The following is a 22,987-nucleotide window of genomic DNA, read 5'->3' as shown; positions in this document are numbered from 1 at the left end:
CGAGTTGGGGTGTGAGAATGCCATTGGCCGGTGCCCAGGAGAATGCCACGCTCCACATAGAGCGTGCTCGAACCTGCAAGGGTGTTGATGACCTCGTGGACAAACCTCTGTAAGGGGTTTCCATTGTCCGCCACAGCAAACAGAGAGTTACTCTGTGTCACCTAGAGCTCTGTGTGCGGTCCAAAATAGGTGTGCAAAGTACACACCGAACACGGCAATGATAAGACTAGGTCTGCCTCTTCCTGGGGCAGTCATGTTTAGGTTCACTGTCTGGCCCTGAAGGGGGGCCGTAGGAACCTTGGGCACGTAGCACTGATCTCCAGGCAAGTGTTGCTGGCAGAGGATGGTTGCAGGTCCCCAACCCTCTTGATGGAAGCGAGCGGAATCAGGAGGGCCATCTTCAGAGGAGTGCACACAGCTCGACTGAGTCTAGCGGCTCGAAGGGAGTTCTCCTGAGGGCCCACAGGGGGCGCAGAGAGACCCTGTGAGGAGAGCAGGCATGGCCTGGGAGGATTCAGCATCCGGGCGCCTCTTAAGGGACCTGATGACCAGGTCGTGTTCCCGCAAGGGCTTAACGTCCACTGTATCTTGGGTGGGTCCAAGATTGGCTGCAACCCACCACCTTTCTTATGTACGATGATGTAAGGGCTGTAGAAACCCTTCTTCATCTCAGCTGAAGGGACAAGCTCTATCCTGCCCTTGTGTAACAGGGTTGCGATATCCGCCCGTAGGGTGTTGAAATTGTTCCTGGCCAGCCAGTGCGACAGGTTAGAAAACGAAAGACACGTGTCCAAGTACCGTGCGAGGGGCACTAATGGGATGACCGCATTTGACATACCTGGTGGGGCTTTGCAGTGGGGGGGGGGGGGGTGCAGGTAGTATTGCGTCGGGAGGCAAAGTTGCTTCCCGGGTGCCTGTGCTGAGGGTGATTCAAAGCACTTACCTTGCTCCGCGTAACTGGCAGCGGGCAGGTTGGTGACGGAGGAGGAGGTCCTGTGGAGACGTCCTCTGGACTCGTCAGAACCAGCCGGCCGGGGGTCTGCACATGATACAGTTGCTGGCATGGAGGCAAGATGTCTGCGTCCAAGATGCCGCTTATTCTTTCACTGTATCTGTTTGGTGCTAGGCCGGGCCGCCGTAAGAACGGCGTGTGTGTGCACCAGCTAGGTGACCCAAGGAATGAGGAAATTGCTCTTTTATTGAAAATGTGCCCGAGAGGGGTGCGGCAAAGAAAAGGAAGGAGATCAAGGATTCTCCACCCGGCCCTCCACAAGGAAATGTTGTGGTCTGTCTACCAGCTCCAGGCTAGTATCTTGTTCCTTGGGTCGTCCACCTCAGGAAAATTTGGAAGCCTTGCGAGGTTCGGGAGGTGGGGGCGTCCGTCTCCTGCGGGGCACTCTACGCGGGGGCTTAGAGCAGGGCATGGGTTGAGGCAGAGCTGCCAGTTACCTTGCAGCCGCAGGGGGATGCCCTCGGCGAGCAGATGGGTCAGCTCAAGTTGGAACGGTGCCATTAGAAGGGTGAAGTCCTCGACGGTGTCACCAAATAGGCCGAGCTGGGAGATGGGCACATTGAGAAAGCGTGCTTTGCCGGTATCGTGCATCTAAACCATGTTCAGCCACAGATGTCGTTCCTGGACCACGAGGGTGGCCATCGCCTGTCCGAGTGGCCCGGAGGGCGAGGTCAGTTGCTGAGCGCAGTTCCTGCAGCATGTCGGGATCAGGACTACCCAAGTGCAGATCTTTTAGTGCCTTGGCCTGGTGAACTTGCAGGAGGGCCATGGCATGCAGGGCGGAGGCAGCCTGTCCAGTGGCACTGTAGGCTTTTGCTGTCAGGGATGATGTAGGCCTTGGAGGGGATTGTCGGACGATCCATCTAGGTGGCCGCGTTCTGTCGGCACAGGTGCATCGCAACCACTTTGTCCACTTGGGGGACCTCCGTGTACCCATGGGCAGCCTCGCCGTCGAGTGTTGTGAGAGCGGACGAGTGAGGAGGTCAGATTTGGGCAGTAAATGTGCCCTCCACAACTTCGTGGCTGTGAGCTGCGGCCTGACCCGAGGAACTAATCATCTAGCCACGAGGGTTGAGAGGAGGATGGAGGTTTCCAATCCAACTCCACGCTCACGGCGGCCTGGGCAAACATGTCGGCCATCTGCTTGTCAGCCTTAAACTGGGCTGGCACCTTTGGGTCGGCCCGCCCAATTTGAGGCTGACATGCAGATGACACGCGGATAGACGCTCTCCGATACTGCGGTGACATCATCATCCAGCCCGGGGTGTCCGAAGGAGACATCAGACTGGCCGTGGGGCGAGCCGGTCTCACCTCGGACCCGGACGGAAGCAAACAAGTGTGCTGGGGCGGGTGGTTCGTGGGGTTTTACCCGGTGAAGCCGTGCCCGCTGAACTCTCCAAATCGCCTCCATCACCAGCCAGGTCGACCTCCATTCCGTGGGAGGAAGGTGCGACATAGAGGTTGACTGGAGTGGCATTTCCTTTCAGAAAGGAAAGCCGTGACCGCAATGCAAAAAGACACATCTTTAAAAAGACGTTCAATGCCAAATGTGTTACTCTTTTAGAGAAATGAATGCTCTTTTAGAGGATTTATGCTCTTTTAGAAGTGCCCAGGGGCGTAGACTCCATGGACGTGCAGAGAAGAGAAAGCCGCTGATATCGCGGTGTAAGGTCCAACAGCAAAAGCTCTGTAGATGTGAGTGGAACAGTCGTGAAACACCAACTCGCTGGACACACAACCGCTTGGCTCCGAAGAAAAAATCTGACTAAACAGATGCATGATTCCCTCCTTTTATACCCGTATCTCTGGGGGAGGGACATGCAAATTCTGTTCGCCAATTCTCATTGGACTTTTCTCAAAGTAGAGATGCAACTGAGGCTCTCAAGAGAGACCCCTAGTGTCACTTCACAGAAAACATCCCTACTTGCCTGCAAGATCAGAATCAGAATCAGAATCAGCTTTATTGCCAAGTACGCTTACACATACAAGGAATTTGTCTAGGTGACAGGAGCTTCCAGTCAACAACAATACAAACAATACCAAAAACAGCAGCAAGACATAGGTAATTAAAAACAAAAAAGAACACAAAATAAATTATTATACATATACGTACATACACTCACCTTCATACATACCCACATACACACACGTTGTAAGAGCCATTTCAATGTTTATGTCCAGGTTTGGCCATTAGGTGGTGACATGTTCATGGTATAGCTATTGGGGCTCAACTACTTAGGATGATAGGTGTAATCAGACACAGGTGTTGCCAGAGAGAAAATGCCAACTAGTTTTTGACCGCCAAAGGAGGCTGTGGCTGTATGTTTGATAATGTGACAGTGTCGATGAAGATGGAATAATGTTTCGTTGTGGATAATGAAGACCTTGTGTAACAATAAATCATATCTCTCACGACAGAGAAGAAATCAGAACTTGAACTCCTGTAACATTATTGCTGAACCGACCTAAGCGACCACGGTAAGCGCGTCAACTAGCCTACTTCAACCCTCTGTGTAACCCTCAGCTGTTCTAAGCTTAGGCTGGCTTAGCGGTTACACAAGTCAAAAACTAGGCTTTATGAAGCTGGAAGATCGTCGCGCGTGGCGTTTGATGTTCACCGTTAAAGCCATGCGGAGTGGCCGCTGGAAACCGGACATTTGAACGCTGTTCATTGTGTATTTGCCCGGCTTTGTTACACATCGGAACCTGACGAGAGGACAGGCTGAAACGGAGTAAGCGGGGACTACCCGCTTAGCCCAGCATCGGTGAGAGGACGCGGCGGTGCTGATTCAGCCGGCCCGGAGACAATGTCAGACAAGCTAAGGTCCGTTCAGCTGTTCGAGGACTACGAGAAACTTCTTTCATCATTCACCAAAGTGAGGACATCGTGAGCTGGTTCTTATTCATCTACAAGACGTCCCACGCAAGGTATGTTGTAGTGCTACAAAGTACTTGAATGGCCATTCATAAGTTGTGTGCACACTATTCATTACCCGGGCGTAAAAATCCAATGCATTGGTGAAAAAAAAAAAAAAAAAAAAAAGCTGAACAAAGGAACTTTGTATTGAAAAACAAATTACATTAGTTATTGATTATTAGCATTGTGACGTTCAAGTTCACCATGAGTGTACTTGAAAAAGACGCGTCAGCTGCTGAGGCGGTTGCGCAATCAGCGGAATGGAACAGTAAAGCAAATGGTTCTGGTGTGTTAAAACAGAAAGAAAAACGTGTTGTAACATTAACTGCAAAGGGATTTGAACAAAAGTTGGAAAGGCTGCAAAATGATAGGAAGGTTAAATTAAATAAGGCTTCTAAGCTAAGAGAACGTATTAAAGAGCTTATGCAAATAAGTGATAAAGAAGGTGTACAATGTACAATGGGTGCTCTTATTGATTTGTGTGATAATGCAAAATGTGTTCATGATTCCTTGCTGGTCATATTACCTGAGGGTGAAAGGGAAAAACATGGTATTTGGTTCAAAGCAAAAATGATTTGTAATGATGAATTTATGTCTGAGGTGAACCGTTGGTTATGTGCTGTTCAATCAATGAAAGGTAACAAAGATGATGAATGTGGTGATGAAAAAGGTTCTCAAAAAGGTAAAAGGGATGAGCATGACAATGATGATATTCGGCCAGAGGACAGTGTCTCAAATGTTTCTAGCAAGCAATCAAGCAGGAGGAGTTCTCGTAGTGGAAAATCCACTAACTCTGCAAGAATAAAGGAAAAGGCAGAAAGAGCTGCACTGCTTGCTCGGGCTGCATCTTTAAAGGATATGCATGCACTGGAGGAACAGGAGCAACAACTAAAAAGGAGAAGAGAGCAACTTGAGCTGGAATCTATGTTAGCTGCCTCCAATGCTAAGTTGGAAGTGCTGGCCTCTGCCTCCGACATTAACACTACATCTAATGGAATGAGTTCTTACATGAGTAAAAGCAAAAGAGCGGTAACTGTTAACGAACTCAATCCTATGGCAAACAAATTCAAGATGGAGATCCAGCAGAGGCCAGTCACCAGGCGTGGAATGTTGTCAGTGGCTAGTTCTGTGTACGATCCTCTAGGCTTCGTCGCACCCGTGGTGTTGCCTGCCAAAATTATGCTGCAAGAACTTTGCAGAAGAAATTATGGATGGGATGAGACTGTGCCACAAGACATCTTGCAACAGTGGCTCAGGTGGTTGGAGGACCTGGATATGCTGTTTGAATTTAAGGTTGATCGGTGCATTAAGCCCAAGGGCTTTGGACAATCAAGACATGCTCAGCTTCATCACTTTGCAGATGCTAGTGAAACAGGATATGGATCAGTCACATATCTCAGGATGCTGAATGATGGAAATGACATTCATGTTGCATTTCTGATGGGCAAAGCCAGAGTTACGCCTTTAAAGACTGTTACTATTCCTCGCCTGGAGCTGACTGCTGCTGTGCTTGCCATTCGTGTTGATCTGATGCTGAAGGCTGAGCTGAGATTCCAGTTGCAGCAGTCCATTTTTTGGACTGACAGCACTTCTGTGTTGAAGTATATAAAAAACGAGGATAAACGTTTCCATACATTTGTGGCGAACAGGGTATCGACTATAAGAGGAGCTTCTGAAACTTCACAATGGCGATACATCAGCTCCAAGGAAAATCCAGCGGATGAGGCATCCAGAGGAGCGAGGGTTGGAGACTTCATTCATGGCAGGAGGTGGATAGAGGGTCCAAGTTTTTTGTGCAAACCAGAAGCTAATTGGACAATCAATGTGGTAGAAACTATCATAGAACCAGATGATCAAGAGGTCAAGAAGGAAGTTACAGTGAATGTTGTGTCTGTGGATGGTTCCCATGTTACCACAACCCGGTTACTGACCTACTTCTCAAGTTGGAGTAAGCTCAAGGTGGCAGTGGCCTGGTTACTTAAATGGAAAACCATTCTGTTGGAAAAAAGCCGCAGGAGGAGGGAGGAGAAACCTGCTGTTGATGGTAAGCAGAACACAGACAATAATATGTCACGGAAAAGGCAAGGATTCAAGGACAAGCCTGGAGGGCAAATTTTGTCCATAGATGACCTTTTGGGAGCTGAGTTGGCTATCATTCGATATTGTCAGCAACAGAAATTTGGAGAGGAAATTACCATGTTGTCAGCTGGGAAATCTACAGTGAGCAGGCGTAGTACAATCCACAGGTTGGATCCGCGCTTGGATGATGGGCTTCTCAGAGTTGGTGGGCGGCTGACTAGAAGTTCCTTGCCAGAGTCAACTAAGCATCCATTAATCCTCTCTAAGGATCAAAATGTGGCCACTCTTATCCTCAGACACATTCATCAGCAGCAAGGCCATAGTGGTCGGAATCACACGTTATCAACACTGCGGAAAAAGTACTGGGTCACTAGCGCCAACTCCGCTGTAAGAAAAGTCATTACCGAATGTTTCTGTTGTAAGAAATATAATGGAAAGATGCAGGAGCAAAAGATGGCAGATTTGCCAGAGGAAAGGATTCTTCCTGACAAGCCACCATTTACCAACGTTGGCATTGATTATTTTGGCCCAATTACAGTGAGGAAAGGACGTGGTACAGCCAAACGCTATGGTGTGATACTAACCTGCCTGGCAAGCAGAGCAGTCCACCTTGAAGTGGCCGACTCTTTGGACACTGATGCATGCATTAATGCTCTGCGACGTTTCATCTGTAGAAGAGGTCAAGTTGTTCGTATTTTATCTGACAATGGAACCAACTTTATAGGAGCAGAGAGAGAATTAAGAGAGGCTCTTGTAGCTTTGGATCATGGAAGAATTCAGGGAGCTCTGAGGCAAAGGGGAGTTAAGTGGAGCTTTAATCCTCCAGCAGGTTCACATCATGGTGGGGTTTGGGAGCCGGGTTATCCGCATGGTGAGAAGGATTCTAAGTTCAGTTCTTCAACAGCAGACCCTGAGCGATGATGGGCTTCATACAGTTATGTGTGAAGCTGAAGCCATCCTAAATGATAGGCCTATCACCAAACTCTCTGACGATCCAAATGATTTGGAGCCACTTACTCCCAACCACATTCTTCTGATGAAAGGAAATCCATCATTGCCGCTAGGATTGTTTGAGCCGCATGACTTGTATTTAAAACGCAGATGGAAGCAAGTTCAGTACATTGCTGAACTTTTTTGGAAACGTTGGGTACGGGAATATCTACCCTTGTTGCAAGAGAGGCAAAAATGGAATGAAATCAGGAGAAATCTAAAGCCTGGAGATATTGTCGTCATTATGGATCCTACTGCCCCACGAGGCTCTTGGCCGCTGGGAAGAGTGTTGGAAGCTTTCCGGGATCAAAAGGGATTTGTGCGTTCAGTACGTCTGTAAACAAAGTCAAGTGTTGTTCAACGTCCTGTAACAAAGCTCTGTCTGTTGCTTGAGGCTGAAGGTTAAATGGGCAATTTCAGTTTTAATGTGTGTGAACTCACTGTGACCAAAAATGTTTAGATAATATGTTACATCAGGTTGGTAATGGCTCTTTAATTTGCTTTGTTTTGAATTGTAATGTTTGTTAACCATTTCAATTAGGGGCTGGTTGTGTAAGAGCCATTTCAATGTTTATGTCCAGGTTTGGCCATTAGGTGGTGACATGTTCATGGTATAGCTATTGGGGCTCAACTACTTAGGATGATAGGTGTAATCAGACACAGGTGTTGCCAGAGGGAAAATGCCAACTAGTTTTTGACCGCCAAAGGAGGCTGTGGCTGTATGTTTGATAATGTGACAGTGTCGATGAAGATGGAATAATGTTTCGTTGTGGATAATGAAGACCTTGTGTAACAATAAATCATATCTCTCATGACAGAGAAGAAATCAGAACTTGAACTCCTGTAACATTATTTCTGAACCGACCTAAGCGACCACGGTAAGCGCGTCAACTAGCCTACTTCAACCCTCTGTGTAACCCTCAGCTGTTCTAAGCTTAGGCTGGCTTAGCGGTTACACACGTAGTGCAAATCTAATACAATCTGTTATATAAAGAACAAAAAACTGTATATTATGTACAGAGCAATTTAAGTAATGGCAGAAGTGGATATGTTGGATAATATAAATTAAAATTAAAATTAAACTGTGTATTGCACATAATTATTGCTCAATGGGGCAATTTAATTGTTCATTAGATGGATGGCCTGAGGGAAAAAACTGTTGCTGTGTCTGACCGTTCTGGTGTTCAGAGCTCTGAAGCGCCGGCCAGAAGGCAACAGTTCAAAAAGGTAGTGGGCTGGGTGAGTGGTGTCCAGAGTGATTTTACCAGCCTTTTTCCTCACTCTGGAAGTGTATAGTTCTTGAAGGTGGGGCAGGGTGCAACCAATAATCCTCTCAGCAGACCGAACTGTCCTTTGCAGTCTTCTGATGTCTGATTTCGTAGCTGCACCAAACCAGACAGTTATTGAAGTGCAGAGGACAGACTCAATGACTGCTGAGTAGAACTGTTTCAGCAGCACTGGTGGCAGGTTGAACTTCCTCAGCTGGCGAAGGAAGTTCAACCTCTGCTGGGCCTTTTTCACAATGGAGTCGATGTGTATCTCCCACTTCAGGTCCTGTGAGATGGTAGTGCCCAGGAACCTGAATGACTCCACTGCTACCACAGTGCTGTTTAGAATGGTGAGGGGGGACAATGTTGGGGTGTTCCTCCTAAAGTCCACAATCATCTCCACTGTTTTGAGCGTGTTCAGCTCCAGGTTGTTTTGACTGCACCAGAAAGCCAGCCGTTCAACCTCCTTTCTATATGCAGACTCATCATCATCTCGGATGAGACCGATGACAGTGGTGTTGTCTGCAAACTTCAGGAGCCTGACAGAGGCGTCCTTGGTGGTGCAGTCATTGGTGTACAGGGAGAAGAGTATTGGGGAGAGCACACATCCCTGGGGGGCACCAGTGGTGATGGTACAGGTGGTGGAAGTGAATTTTCCCTGCCTCACAAGCTGCTGCCTGTCCGTCAGAAAGCTGGTAATCCACTGACAGGTACAGGTGGGAACAGGGAGTTGGTTTAACTTAGTCTGGAGTATATCGGGTATGATTGTGTTGAAAGCCGAGCTGAAGTCCACAAAAAGGATCCTTACGTATGTCCCCGGTCTGTCCAGATGTTGCAGGATATGATGCAAACCCATGTTGACTGCATCATCCACAGACCTGTTTGCTCGATAAGCAAATTGAAGGGGGTCCAGAAAGGGTCCAGTGATGTCCTTCAGGTGGGCCAAAACCAGTCTCTCAAATGACTTCATGACCACAGATGTCTGGGCGACAGGTCTGTAGTCATTAAGTCCTGTGATTTTAGGTTTCTTAGGGACGGGGATAATAACGGAGCGTTTCAAGCAGCATGGGACTTCACACTGCTCCAGTGATTTATTGAAGATCTGAGTGAAGATGGGGGCCAGTTGGTTAGCACAGGAACGAAGGCAAGCTGGTGAGATGCCATCTGGTCCTGGAGCCTTCCTTGACCTTTGCTTCCGAAAGACACGGCACACATTGTCCTCACAGATCTTGAGTGCAAGTAGTGTAGCAGGAGGGGGGAGGAGGGGGGTTGCAGGATGTGTTAATGGTTGTGTGAAATGAAGGTCCGAGTGCATGTGGGGTGTGAAATCGGGCCTTTCAAATCTGCAGTAAAACACATTCAGGTCGTCAGCCAGTCGTTGGTCCGCCACAGGGTTGGGGGTAGGAGTCCTGTAATTAGTAAGTTGTTTCAGGCCGCTCCACACTGATGCAGGGTCGTTAGCTGAAAACTTGCTTTAGATAAAATAAGTGTTATATCACCTGTCACAGTTATAGCCCTTGGCTCTCTAAACAGCTAAAAAAAAGAAGAAAGAAATTTTACGCACGGGCCGTGGCTAGGTCCTTTGTTTAGCCAATTTTTATGTCTGTCAGTCATTCTGTGCATTCACAGGGAAGCCCATTTATGGACAAAAGGAAGCAGAGATCCTCAGAAAATATTCGTTATTTTCTATTCGTTGAACTGAGTCTAGCTTTTTAAATGCAAGAACATGTTCTGTCTTAACGTCACCTAAGTCAAAGATTAGGCAAAGTTAATAATATGAAAGATTTAAGGCTATATATTCAGAGGGAGGTTAAAACAATGAAGTCAATAATAAAACAAAACGCTGCTAGCAAGTCACAAGCACTCATCGATAATTGTTAACAATGGCTGTTATTGTACAGTATTAGATTTTATTCAGTAAATTACACTGAGCCCCATACAAAGTTCGGTAGTTATCATCAGCGCAAGAATAGTCAGGGTATAGTGCATGTTGTTTGTTAACAGTCAGCTCTTTGTTATTGAGTTGTACAAAGTGTGCTTGCCAGCTTTGGAGAAATGTAGAACAACTGAGGACAGACTGTTGTGCTGTATGAGCATCCAAGTCCTCTTTGCAAGATATTTAAATGTTCAGAATATAAAGTTTTACATTATTTGTCTCCTTAAATCTGCGACTGAAAAACAATATCACCAGAACAAAACTCTGTGAGAGAAGTTGAGTGATAAAAATTTGATTTACCTAATTATTTCACTTTTTGCACCTTTCTATTTTTTTTTTCTTTAGTTCTTGATAATTAATGATTCAAGCGTGAAGCACCGAAACCCTATTGTAATTGGAGGGTTTCACATTTATTATTATTGTTCTCTGCTAAAACATCTTGTGGAGACCAAACTGTAAGGCCTAGAGCAGGGGTGGGCAAACTTTTTGGCTCAAGGGCTACACTGGGTTTTAAAATTTGACAGCGGGCCGGCCCAGTAGCAGATTATCCCAGCAAACACATTTACATGGCAACATCTGACGTTCTGACAATTAATTTATGCTATAGATATCCCCCATTTAGCATTGTTATGTTTTGAGGTTCATTTTTAATTAGTCAGACAATTATATTCTTTTTAAATATTGTTTATCCTTAGTATTATTTAATGGGCCTAAGAGTAAATTAGAAACAAAACACCAGCAAGTGTACACTTAGAAGAGTAAAAATGACAGAAGGTTACGTTAATTCAACTTTATTAAAACTGCATATGGTAATCAAATTGCACTTCATACACAAAAGTCATACATTTGTGAAAAAAAAAACTAAATAAACGAATATACACATTTATTTTAAGTATAATAAATAAAACATAAAAAACAAAGGCAGATCAGAACATTTAATGAACAAAACCGGGTTCTGTACATGGCAGAGACAGGGGAGCGTAGTCGAAAGCCGGGCGATAAAGGTCGGTAACCGGAAGCAGTCCAAGACATCTAAAAATCCAGAGGAGCAAAGAAACTAAATATCAGACAAATCAAATGAAAAACTAAACAGGCGTACAAACGGTTACAAACATTTTTTTTCCCTCTGAGTTTCCAAAAAAGGAAAAAACATTAACGTGCAACAAGGAGCCTATGCACTTAAGTCACTGTCTGTTCAAGGAGTGCTGAAATGTCAATGATTTAATCGTGCCAACGTTCTGTTTGCTGGGATATTAGTTATAAATTACATATGAAACTCAATACCTAAAAAGTAAAGATTAGCCAACCTACCTACCTTATTCAGTTTCAGTAAGAACAGTGTTGTTGATCACCCTTTTTTGCCAGCGCATCGAAGTTTGGTGTCAGTTTAGTTGTGGCAATTCTCAGGACCGATCTCAAGTGATCATCAGTTAACTGGGATCTGTGGCGTGCTTTGTTGATGTTCATAACGCTGAACATCTGCTCACACACGTAAGTAGAGCCAAACAACACCAGCATCTTCTGTGCCAACTGTCGGATGTTTGGAAACTTGGTTTCATTGAGTGAAGCATAAAACTTATCCACTTTCAAGGAGTCAAACCTCTCCTTTAGGATGGAGTCACACTGCAGATCTATCAATTCCAATTGCAACTCCTGCGGTGCTGTTTCAGAGTCCAGTGACAGGGGACATGACACCAGCTGAAGTGACTTCTCGATTTTTTCAAAATCAGAGAATCGACGGAAAAATTCTCTGTGCAGGACATCCAGTGATTTGCTGTATTTCTTCGCATGTTGAGAGGCCTCTTTCAGCGTCGCTAGTGTGGGGAAATGAGCGAATGTGTTGTTTGAAATTTGCCTTGAGAATAAAGTCAATTTGGTTTTGAAGGCTTTCACATTTGCATGCATGTCATGCACAAATTGATCTTTCCCTTGTAGCTTCTCGTTCAGCACGTTCATGTGTGCCAATATGTCCACAGCGAACGCAAAATCACAAAGCCAGTCTGTGTCGCTCAGCTCAGGAAAATCACCAGCCTTCCCCATTAACTCCAAAAATGAGCTTATCTCCCCTTTGAGCTCCCATACTCGCTGACATGCTTTCCCCAAACTTAACCAACGGACATTAGAGTGGTACAGTAAGTCCTGGTGATCAGCATCAGTTTCTTCAAGGAATTGAATGAACTGACGATGGTTAAGTCCTCTTGCTCTAATGAAGTTTACAAGCTTTACGACTACCTTCACTACGTGATCAAGCTGCAAGACAGACTTGCACAGGACTTCCTGGTGGATTATGCAGTGCAGGAAAATGATATCCAACTCAGGGTTTTCCTCTTTCACCTTATCCTGGATTCTTTTCAGCAGCCCAATGTTTTTTCCTGTCAAATTTGGCGATCCATCTGTGGCGACATTCACAAGTTTACACCATGGTAACTTAAGCCTCTCGATGACACCATACAAGTCCACTCCTCGTGTTGTCCCCTTTATGGACTCCATGGCCAAAAACTCCTCTGTGATCTCAAAATTATCGTCAATTCCTCTGATAAAAATTAAGAGCTGCGCGGTGTCTTTTATGTCGTTACTTTCGTCCAGTGCTAACGAATAGAACTTAAATGACTCTGCTTTTTTGTTCAAGTCGCTGGGCAAATCTTCGTCAATTAGTTGTATACGGCGGGTCACTGTTCTGCGTGATAAACTAATTTGTTCAAATTTGTTTTTGCTCTCTGGACACAAGAGACTCACAGTCTCTACCATGCATTCTTTCAAAAACTCCCTTTCGGAGAAAGGCTTGCCGGCCTTTGCTAATTTGAATGCCAGCAAATAACTTGCCTTGGTACTTGACTCCTGAATAGTAGCTTGTCGAAGAAAAATATTTTCTTTTTTTTTTTTTGGGGTATTCCTTTTTTCTTGTTTTCTGAGGATCGTCTTGAATCCGATCCTTTGAGGGGGGGTTATGTTACGATCCCTGGTTGTCTGCCCCGTGTTTTCCATGTCGCCGTCATCCCGATTCCCGTCCTTCATCACTATGTCATTGTTCGCACCTGATTGTCGTTTGTTATCATCATGTCTCTGTGTATTTAAACCCCGCTGTTCCTCCATTCCCTTGTCGTTCGTTGTTCTGACTGTCTTGATGTTTCCCATGTTCCGATGTTTGTTCTGCTGCCTGTCGTGCCATGTTTATCCTGCCGTGTTTATCCAGTCCGTGTTCCTTCAATGTCTCCATGTTTCAGTTTTGTCTTGTTTACACTTTTGTTTAATAAACCCGCGTGTAGATCCAAACTCCTCGTCTGCACTCCTAACAACTGTCGGCATAACAGTGGAATCTTATTCCATGATTCCTGATAATATTTATAAGGAGAAAGGAGAGGCCATAAAACTGATCCTTGTGACACGCCATACTTAACTTTTGTTTGGTTTGACAATTCCTCATTTACACATACAAAGTGGTAGTGGTCTGATAAATAGGACCTAATCCATGCTATTGCAAGTCCAATAATGCCAACATAATTCTCCAGTCTATTCAAGAGAATGTCTTGGTCAATCATATCGAAGGCAGCACTGAGATCTAAAGCACAAGAAGATAAATGCAGCCACGATCAGGTGATAAGAGCAATTCATTTGAAACTCTGATAAATGCAGTCTCTGTTCAGTGATGGGCCTAAATCCTGGCTGAAATTGTTCATATATACATCAAGTTCTTCTAGACTTTTTGGCTTACTGAGCATGTGAGAATTCTGGAAGATTATTAGTGAAGCTATCTTTAGTGGTCGAAAGAATAGTTCTGCCTGAACGATAGCATGGTGTAGATTCAGTGAAATTAGCTAATCGCAGCAAACAAGAGACAAGTTAATGATTTGAGATGTCATCGCTCTGCGGTAGAATTTCTATTGTATCAACATCAACTCCAAAGCTTGGTGTGATAGTAGGACTATTGCTCATCCCTCAGGTGCATGGACTCACCTATTGGCTAGTCGGGGGCAATATAAGAATTGCAAATGCGTTTTGGGCTATAACTTTTGAACAGTATGACTCTGTGCCTTACATCATTGTAATCCTTGGCTCTAACAAAATGGATATCTCCAATTTCATTTCTGCCATTAAACATTTTCCGCCATATTGGATTTTTTGTAAAACCTACTTTTGCGAACCAGTCCTTGGCAGTTCACCTGATAGGAAGCAAACCAGTACAAAAAGATTTTCTGGAGTCCCAATGATAATAATAATTATTAAAAACATTTTGAACTTTCAATTCAACTTGGTGACGGCACGAAAATCTTAAGTAGACATGGCCACTTTTACTAAAAAGAACTCTTGAAAGCATTATTAGATGTTTTAGATTTAATTTTTCATCAAATGTGGGACAATAATGTACAGGTTCAAACTGAGGACACATGAAAAAATGGCCTGCCTCAGACACTTATATGATAGACTTAAAAATAGCTCTAACTGATGGACTGTTGGTCCAGTTGACTTGAAATCCTGTATGCAGTGTCTTTGTCCAAGTGTCTGCCCATTTTGCCATGAATATATATGAGGAGAGTTGTATATCTATAAAAACATGGCTGCCATCGACTAATAAACTTTCAGCTGTTTTCAGCAGCAAAGGCTGATTGTAAGAAAGCGCAGTGGGCCTATTTTACTCTTGGCTCAAGAGATCTGTGCAAAGTAAAAATAAAAAATGAAATTTGTGTAAATGGTTATATTTTCTGCAATTCTGAAGTTGTTCATATCATATGACAGATCTCCTCATTCTGAGCTACATTGCCTCTAGAACCATTGATGTCAATCAAATAGTTTGTGAAGTATTTGAGATTATTTAAAAAAACTACTTTTGCCAACTAGTCCTGAGTTGTTCACTTGACCTTAACAAAACCAGTGCAGTAAACTTCTTAACAGGGTGATTAATATATGGTTGTGGCCTAGTTCCCCCAAAGCATGTAAATCCTAAACGATTTTCATCAAATTTAGTACACCGATGCAACATGTGATCCTAAAAAGCATGCAAAAGTTGGTGGAGATCAGACATTAGCTGGCATCAGAAATGTAACAATGGCCATATCTCTTTAAACTAATGTTGCTAAAAACTATGCTGCTTTATCTCTGTTTTAGGTGCTAACAGATTCTCTGATTAATACTTATTATATTGTAATGTGTTCTCATCAAGGCCCTAAAGTGCTTGAACCCTGTTAATTACTGTTTACAGCTATATTTATTAACTTATTATTATTATTATTATTACCCTCCTGTTACGTTTAATGATTACTGTAATTACATTAAGCTAAATAATATCTATGCGGGATATGCTCTCCAAATAAATGTTATAATATTGTTGTCATGTCATTTGCTATAGTGGGAGCTAAAATTCTCTATGTAAATGCATTTACTTCCCAGATCCAAATAATTTGAGTCATGTTTGTGGTTAATTATTCTTTAGCAATATTTGAAATTCCTACTTCTGTATTGGAGATGGGAGTCTGTTTTGTTTGGGTGTGGAAGTTGTGTGCTCATGGATTTCCTGAAATAATGCAATTGCCAGAGTAACAATATTTCAACTCAAGTTTATGAGTGATCATTTAAGGTTTGTTAAAATTCTAAATATCTTTCTCTCTACAGTAATGTAGCTCCTCGTCCTTCATCGAAGCTTCCACAAAAACGCTCAGATACTTCACAACCTTGCAAGGGATGCAGGTATGTAAAGCTTGCTTGTATTATGCTTACCCTAATTTCAAAGTACTTCATTGGCATGATTGCTTTACATATACTATTGTCAAAGCATTAAAACTCATAACAAAAGCAGTGGCAAGAAAAAAAAAAAAATCCTAATAACAGCTGTTATGATAAAAATAAAACAAGGTGCTAGGAATATTAATAATACAAATAATAATTACAATGCACAATGTAACAATCACATAAAAAAAACACTGTTTAATAAACAAGTAATACTGTAACAGATCTACACATTCCATCTTTAAATATGATGATCAAAGCAGTGATTGTTGTCTGAGGGTGAGTAAACCCTGCATTTGATCTGTTTCTTCTGAAATGAAAAATAAAAAGTATTTTAAATCAAACAAATGTGCATATATATATATATATATAATTATTTTTTTTTGTGTACATGCTTATTGACTAAGGTATATAGCATGTGAATGTGCATTTGATCTTTATCTTATCAACCGGAAAAATATAACATGAGGTTTGATTGTTTTTTAAAGTATTTATCTCATGCATCTTTAAACGTATAACAGTGATGGAGAGAGTGTGACTTGAATGGCTAGACGAGATCTTGATGGCCTTAAACTTGTGTTATTTGAAATCTATTGATTATCTTAGAAATACTCTATCTTTGGAAATATTTGTACTTAAGTTATATACAATCTGGCAGTCAACAAATGTAAACTCTCACAAGACTCAAAAACACTGCACAAATTCTAAACGATTCTAAAGATTATTTATTAGCCAAATTAGTAGTTCTATAGTATCTTTATTTTTTATTGTCCAATTTTACCTCAAGACTAGAATTATATATTCATTCCTTAATTTGTTTTATATTACTTTCATTTCTGCAATATAAAAGAAATGACATGATATTTAAATTTTTAGATCAATGTGTGTTTTATGTTTCTACCTTTTTGTATTCATTCCTTTTGTATTCAGTCACTTTAGACTGCATGTCATTTCTAAAAGATATTTTATCCTGCTTGTGCATTTCTTTTTTTCAGAGACAGTGCTTTAATTGATAAAGCACCAGAGAAATACTCTGGATGGACAAAACAGGAGGCAAACTTTAAAAGTTTCAGGTAAAACATAGCTGAAAGAAAACCATGAGCTGTTTTCATAAAGGTTCAAATGTACCTGTCGGTTACCTTGTTGTATATAAACACTGTATTGTTAAATATGGATCATAGCCTGGATTTCTTTAGAGATGAATAAACTAAGGAAATTATTACTTAAGGTTATATTTTGCCCTGTCTTCGTGTTCCTATTTGATAAAAACAGATCCCAAATCAGTTACTATTTAGGAATGCCTTATAATTTGTAAGTGTTTTTTTTTTTTTTTCATTACAGCTCATTACTAAACAGCAAGTGCCATGCTGTATCCAAAGCCGTGGTCACACAGAACAACACACCTGTGGGGTCAAGCGTTCTCTATGATGGTGAGAAGAGAAAGCCACTGCAGGTGACCCAAGCCCTGTTCAGCATCTTGTCTAAGGTAGTATGTGATCAAATTATGTTATAATATTAAAAGAAACATTGCATAAAAGCAAATGCTGCATGCATAATTCACCATTTACATTCTCTCTCTCTCTTTGTGTATGTGTATAGGAACAGCCCTTTGGAAATGCAACATGGGAGTCCTGTGCTGTGGTTGGGAATGGAGGTATTTTGGTCAATAGCAGCTGTGGAGAGGACATTAATTCAGCCCAGTTTGTCATCAGGTCAGGATCAAATCACCCTACATAAATCAATCAATCCTAATATTAGTAGTATGTACAAAAAAGTAGGTATAAAAATAGTTGCATAATGCTGAAGTGTATAATTTCTGTGGCACTATTGTCACCAAACAGAATTTTAGAAATAATGGCTGAGTTCAGAATGGCATGCTACTCTTAGTATTCCTGCAATTAATATACTGCTTTCAATCAGCTAATGGCTTACTTGTAGTTGCCTCTGCATATTCAGCTGGGTAGGAGAAAGTTACACACTTCAGCTTTAAAACTGGAATTGATGTGGGTGTAAAAAACGAATCTCTCTCTTTAGATTTCTTATCAATAAAAATGGCCTAATTAACCTTTGCCCATATGTGTATTCGTAGATGTAACCTTCCGCCACTGGGGAACCAATATGAGCAAGATGTGGGCAACAAAACAAACTTGGTGACTGCAAATCCCAGCATCCTTCATGAAAAGTAAGACTGCGGCTGTGATTTTGTCTGTAGATATGCTAGAAACGCTTCGGTGTGGTGCTGTGCAGTAAGGGGCAACCAGGAGGACCTGTTCCTCATCCTCCCTGATCTTGCACAGCACCTCTTCTGAGCTTTCCTGGTCCTGGAAGGGGTCCTGGAGACGGGGGGCGTATGCCGCCTTCATGGCTCTGAGAGTGAGGTCGGTTGCTATGAGTGGCTCCCTGACCCGAGGAACCGATTGAGTAGCCATGAGGGGGGGACGGAGGTTTCCAGTCCAGCCACGTGTTCACGGCAGCCTGGGAAAGCATAGCGGACATCTGCGCATCAGCCTCAGACTGGGCGAGCAGACCCAAAGGTGGCAGCCCCAACAAGTCATCAGCATCAGATGCCGCTGTGACGCTCTCCGATGTAGCGGCGATGTCGTCATCCAATTCCAGGGGCTCAAGGGAGAATGCCGGCTGGCCGCGAGGTGAGCCGCACTCATCCCGAGCTTGGACGGAAGCCAGCAAGCATGCCGGGGGGCGGGTGGTTCGTGGGGATTTACCTGGCGAAAACAAGCCCGTCGTCATCCCCAAATCGCCTTCATTGCCAGCCGGGTCATCCTCAATCCCGTCGGAAGAAGGAATGACGCGGGGGGCAGCTGAAGTGGCTTTCTCTCGTGAGAAAAGAAAGTTGTGACCGTAATGTTGCCATGGCTATGTTTTCGCACTGAGAACATGAACCATTCATAAAACGCTGCCTGCGTGTGATCGCAGCCCAGGCACGCGAGCCGGCTTTTATGACCGTCAGAAGTGGAGAAAAATCAACCGCATCAGGAACTACACAGAGGCGGAAAGACATCTTTAAAAAGACGCGTCCTGAAAAGGACGTTCTACGCCTGCTGTGTATTGCTCTTTTATGAGTGGGAACTCAAACTCTTTTAGAGGAAATACACTTTTTTTAGGAGGAGAAACACTCTTTCAGGCAAAGAAAGCGCTGTCGAAGTGCCCAGGGGTGTGGACTGCACAGCGTGCAGAGAGAGAACGCCAGCTGGAAATGCGCCGTAGATCCAAAAGCAGTGCTTATCGCCAGTACAGGTGAGTGGAACAGTGGTGAACTCAGCTTGCTGTTGCACAACCGTTCGGCTCCGAAGACAAATTCTGACTGGCACTCGCTGCCTCGCTTCCCTTTATACCCGTATGTCCAGGGCGGGGCATGCAAATTCTGTCTGCCAACTTGACATTGGCCTTTTCTCCAGTAAAATTTTATAGTTCAAATAATTCCCCTTTTTGTGTACGGGAAAATTAATACAAAGGCTTCAAAAACCATGCATACTGTACATTTTGTGCTTTTAAGCACTCCGGAATACCTTATCCCACAGACCTTTATTGTTAAAGGGATAGTTCACCCAAAAATTTGAATTCCCTCATCATTTACTCACCTTCATGCCATCCCAGATGTGTATGACTTCCTTCTGCTAAACACAAATGAAGATTTTTAGAAGAATATCTCAACTCTGTGGGTCCATACAATGCAAGTGAATGGTGACCAGAACTCCAAAAGCTCCAAAAAGGAGATAAAGTAATCATAAAAGTAATCCATACAACTCCAGTGGTTTAATAAATGTCTTCTGAAGAGATCCAGTTAGTTTTGGGTGAAAACAGACCAAATTGTAACTCCTTTTTCACTGTACATCTTGGAAGCAGTCTCCTTGGCGATCATGATTTCAAGCCTGATAAGTGAAATCGAGCTTGAAATCATGATTGTGCCTAGAGACTGCAATGAGAAAAGGGATATTGTAATTTGGTCTGTTTCTCACCCAAAACTGATTAGCTCTCTTTGCAAGACATTGATTAAACCACTGGAGTCTTATGGATGACCTTTATGCTGCCTTTATGTGCTTTTTGCAGCTTCAAAGTTTTGGTCACTATTCACTTGCATTGTATGGACCAACAGAGCTGAAATATTCTTCTAAAAATCGTTTTGTGTTCAGCAGAAGAAAGAAAGTCATGCACATCTGGGATGGCATGAGGGTGCGTTAATGAGAGAATTTTCACTTTTTGGTGAACTATCCCTTTAATGCATTACTCTAAACAAGATTTTTGCTTGTTTTTACCAAACAAGTGAAAATTATTTTCTGTGATAAACAACAGAATGTTACAGATGCTGTTGATATAGTTTAACTTGCACCTGAAACATTCCTTTGATCCTTTTCAGTTCATGATTACAGTTATCATAAGACAAATTATAAAAGTGAAACCTAACCTATGTCTCTCCTTCCCTTCTGTTTTCTACCCAGATACAGTGGACTGATGGAGCGCCGCCGGCCATTTGTGGAAAACCTTCGTCCTTACGGACAAGCTTTATTGCTGCTTCCTGCCTTCTCCTATGGCCAAAACACGGCTGTATCCCTGCGTGCCTTTTACACACTGGAGGACTTTGGCAGTGATAGGCCGCTGCCTATTTTCCTGAACCCGGAGTACTTGAGGAGACTGACGAAGTTCTGGCGTGAGCAAGGCCTTAAGTCAGTTCGTCTCAGCACAGGAATCATCATGGCTAGTTTAGCACTAGAGATTTGTGCTAACGTCCATTTATACGGCTTTTGGCCTTTCAACAAACATCCACATTACAATCAATCGATCACCAACCATTATTACGATAATCGGGAGAGCAAGAAGAATGTGCACTCCATGCCGACTGAGTTTGAACATTTACTGAAACTCCACAAGCAAGGTGTGGTTCGCATACACCTGGGGGAGTGTCAGCCCACTCACAGCTAAAATATAAGCCGAGAAGCAACGATGCCTTAATGTACATCAGAGTATGTACACAAAATACCTCTTCACTTGAGAAAGGACTACAAGATTTAGATGCAAACCTGCAAGGCTGAACTTTTTTGTTCGTTGCTGAGCGAATTAAAGACTTACTGGACATATAAGTGTATGTGTTAGTTCTGCCAGGAAGACTCTCAGATGTAAGCTACATGTGGGAAATTTACAAAGAGGTGTCCAGGTCACATTTAACCCCAAAAATGAAAATAATTTTCTTTATGCAAAATTTAAAATGTTAAGTCTAATATTAGGACTCAAAGGAATATTGCGGCTTCAATACAAGTTAAGCTCAATTGACAGCATTTGTGGACTAATAATGATTACAACAAAAAATCATTTTGACTCGTCCCTCGTTCTCTTTAATAAAACCAAAAATCGAGGTTACAGTGAGGTAACTATGTGTGACATAGTTTTCAGTACAATAATGCAGTCTTACGCTCATTACTGTAACATATATATTTTTTAATTAATTTAAAATTATTTATACATCATTGTAGCATTTGTTATACTGCCTGTAGTAACTAAAAAAAAATACTGATTTTATTTAAAAACATATAATTGCAAAACTGATTAAAATTGTTTAACCCTAAATAGATTGTTCATTAAAAATAATGAGCTAAATAATGAGATGATTTTCTAAAAATTGTCAATGCAAAAATTTAAAAAAAGGGTCCTAATTGTGGACCACATTTTCTTTATCCAAAATATGTTTTATTACCATTTTTTTCTTTTGGTTTTGGGGTGAAATGTGACCTGGACTTTCTTGATGGGTTTTATGAGATGCACCGACCCATAAGACAGGGCTTATGAGTCTTTCTGGTAGAACCCGCCACCTTGAAGAGTGGCTGGAAAGATACAGCTGTGAATGTGAATGAATCTGTACTGCTGTGCATGCACACGCTAAAAAAGCAGCTATAAACATGCACAACACATTTATCACGTGTTTTATTATTTTGAGATAATCTTGCACATACACAAATAGTTGCTGAATACGAATGTAAAGCCTCTGTGCTTTGAAGGAATTTAATTAAGAAAATGACTCCCAGAACAACTTCCTCCAACGCACCCTGAACACTCCCAAAGCTGTCTCGCCTTATTCATGCTTACTATTGATGCTCTTTTGGGTCTTTCCTCTGTTTCACTCATCACAAGTGCCGGTTTGTCCTCTGAAACAATTATCAGTGGAAATTAATTTAATCTCAGGTGTGCTTTAGTAGCAGCACTGAATTCTAATTCTAGAGTCGAGCCAGGAGATATCAGGAATGTCTGCATGTTTGGAAACTTGACATCACAGTCACAGTGGCTATGTTCGGAATGGAATACTGACTTACTACTGTACTGAATACACTGTATGCTCCCTGTTATTTTGTTTTTAAATACTGTGTGAAACAGTAGGAATAATTCTGTACTAATGTAATGTAAAAAAACATGAAAATGTTGTCATATTTTGCAGTATGTTTAAATAATATGTCAAGAAAGTGATGTTAAAAATCGCAACAGATATTATTTTCAGTTTATACATCATTCTGAAAACATAGATGTAGTTGGCCATCTGGGTATTCCATGCATACAGAAATAATAATAAGAGTAGTATGCTAATATGCTATTCCAATCATAGACAGTGTGTGGAGAAATATGAATCATTGGTGTGGGTTTGCTTTCTGGGGAGTGAGAAAACAGGTGTAAATTGTGACAAACTCGAATGTGCCAATTTTGCATGCCCCATCTGAGCATGAAAGGGCTCTAATATGAATTGCTGTAATGTAAATAAAAAAATCTGTTTTGAATTATTAATTAAAAGTATACATTTCAGAAATTCAATGTCAATGTGTATTTTATTTGTTGAAGGAATATTCCGGGTTCAATACAAGTAAAGATCAATCAACAGCATTTGTGGCATATTATAGATTTTTCTTTGAAAAAAGGAAAAATCTGGATAAGGTGCTAGTGAGGCACTTACAATGGAAGTCAATGGGGCCAATCCGTAAACATGAAAATACTCACTCTTTCAAAGGAATAGACACAAGACATAAACAACATGCGTGTTAACATGATTTTAGTGTGATAAAATCACT

General features: G+C 42.4%; 1 protein-coding gene across 1 annotated transcript in view; it reads left to right on the top strand.

The window, feature by feature from the left end:
• The window catches only part of LOC127652272 (alpha-2,8-sialyltransferase 8F-like), a 32,746-nt gene extending 10,027 nt beyond the window's left edge, over positions 1-22,719 (top strand). The window contains exons 2-7 of the mRNA XM_052138419.1: positions 15,810-15,884; positions 16,919-16,996; positions 17,265-17,409; positions 17,523-17,635; positions 18,013-18,105; positions 20,381-22,719. Coding sequence (XP_051994379.1) covers positions 15,810-15,884; positions 16,919-16,996; positions 17,265-17,409; positions 17,523-17,635; positions 18,013-18,105; positions 20,381-20,861 — 985 coding nt within the window. The 3' untranslated portion in view covers positions 20,862-22,719. The remainder of the gene's footprint in view (positions 1-15,809; positions 15,885-16,918; positions 16,997-17,264; positions 17,410-17,522; positions 17,636-18,012; positions 18,106-20,380) is intronic.
• The last annotated feature ends 268 nt before the right edge of the window (positions 22,720-22,987 follow it).

The sequence above is a fragment of the Xyrauchen texanus genome, chromosome 12 (genome assembly GCF_025860055.1).
Source record: "Xyrauchen texanus isolate HMW12.3.18 chromosome 12, RBS_HiC_50CHRs, whole genome shotgun sequence".
Classification (NCBI taxonomy): Eukaryota; Metazoa; Chordata; class Actinopteri; order Cypriniformes; family Catostomidae; genus Xyrauchen; species Xyrauchen texanus.
The sequence above is the reverse complement of the archived record's forward strand: the minus strand, read 5'-3'. Positions and strand labels throughout refer to the sequence as shown.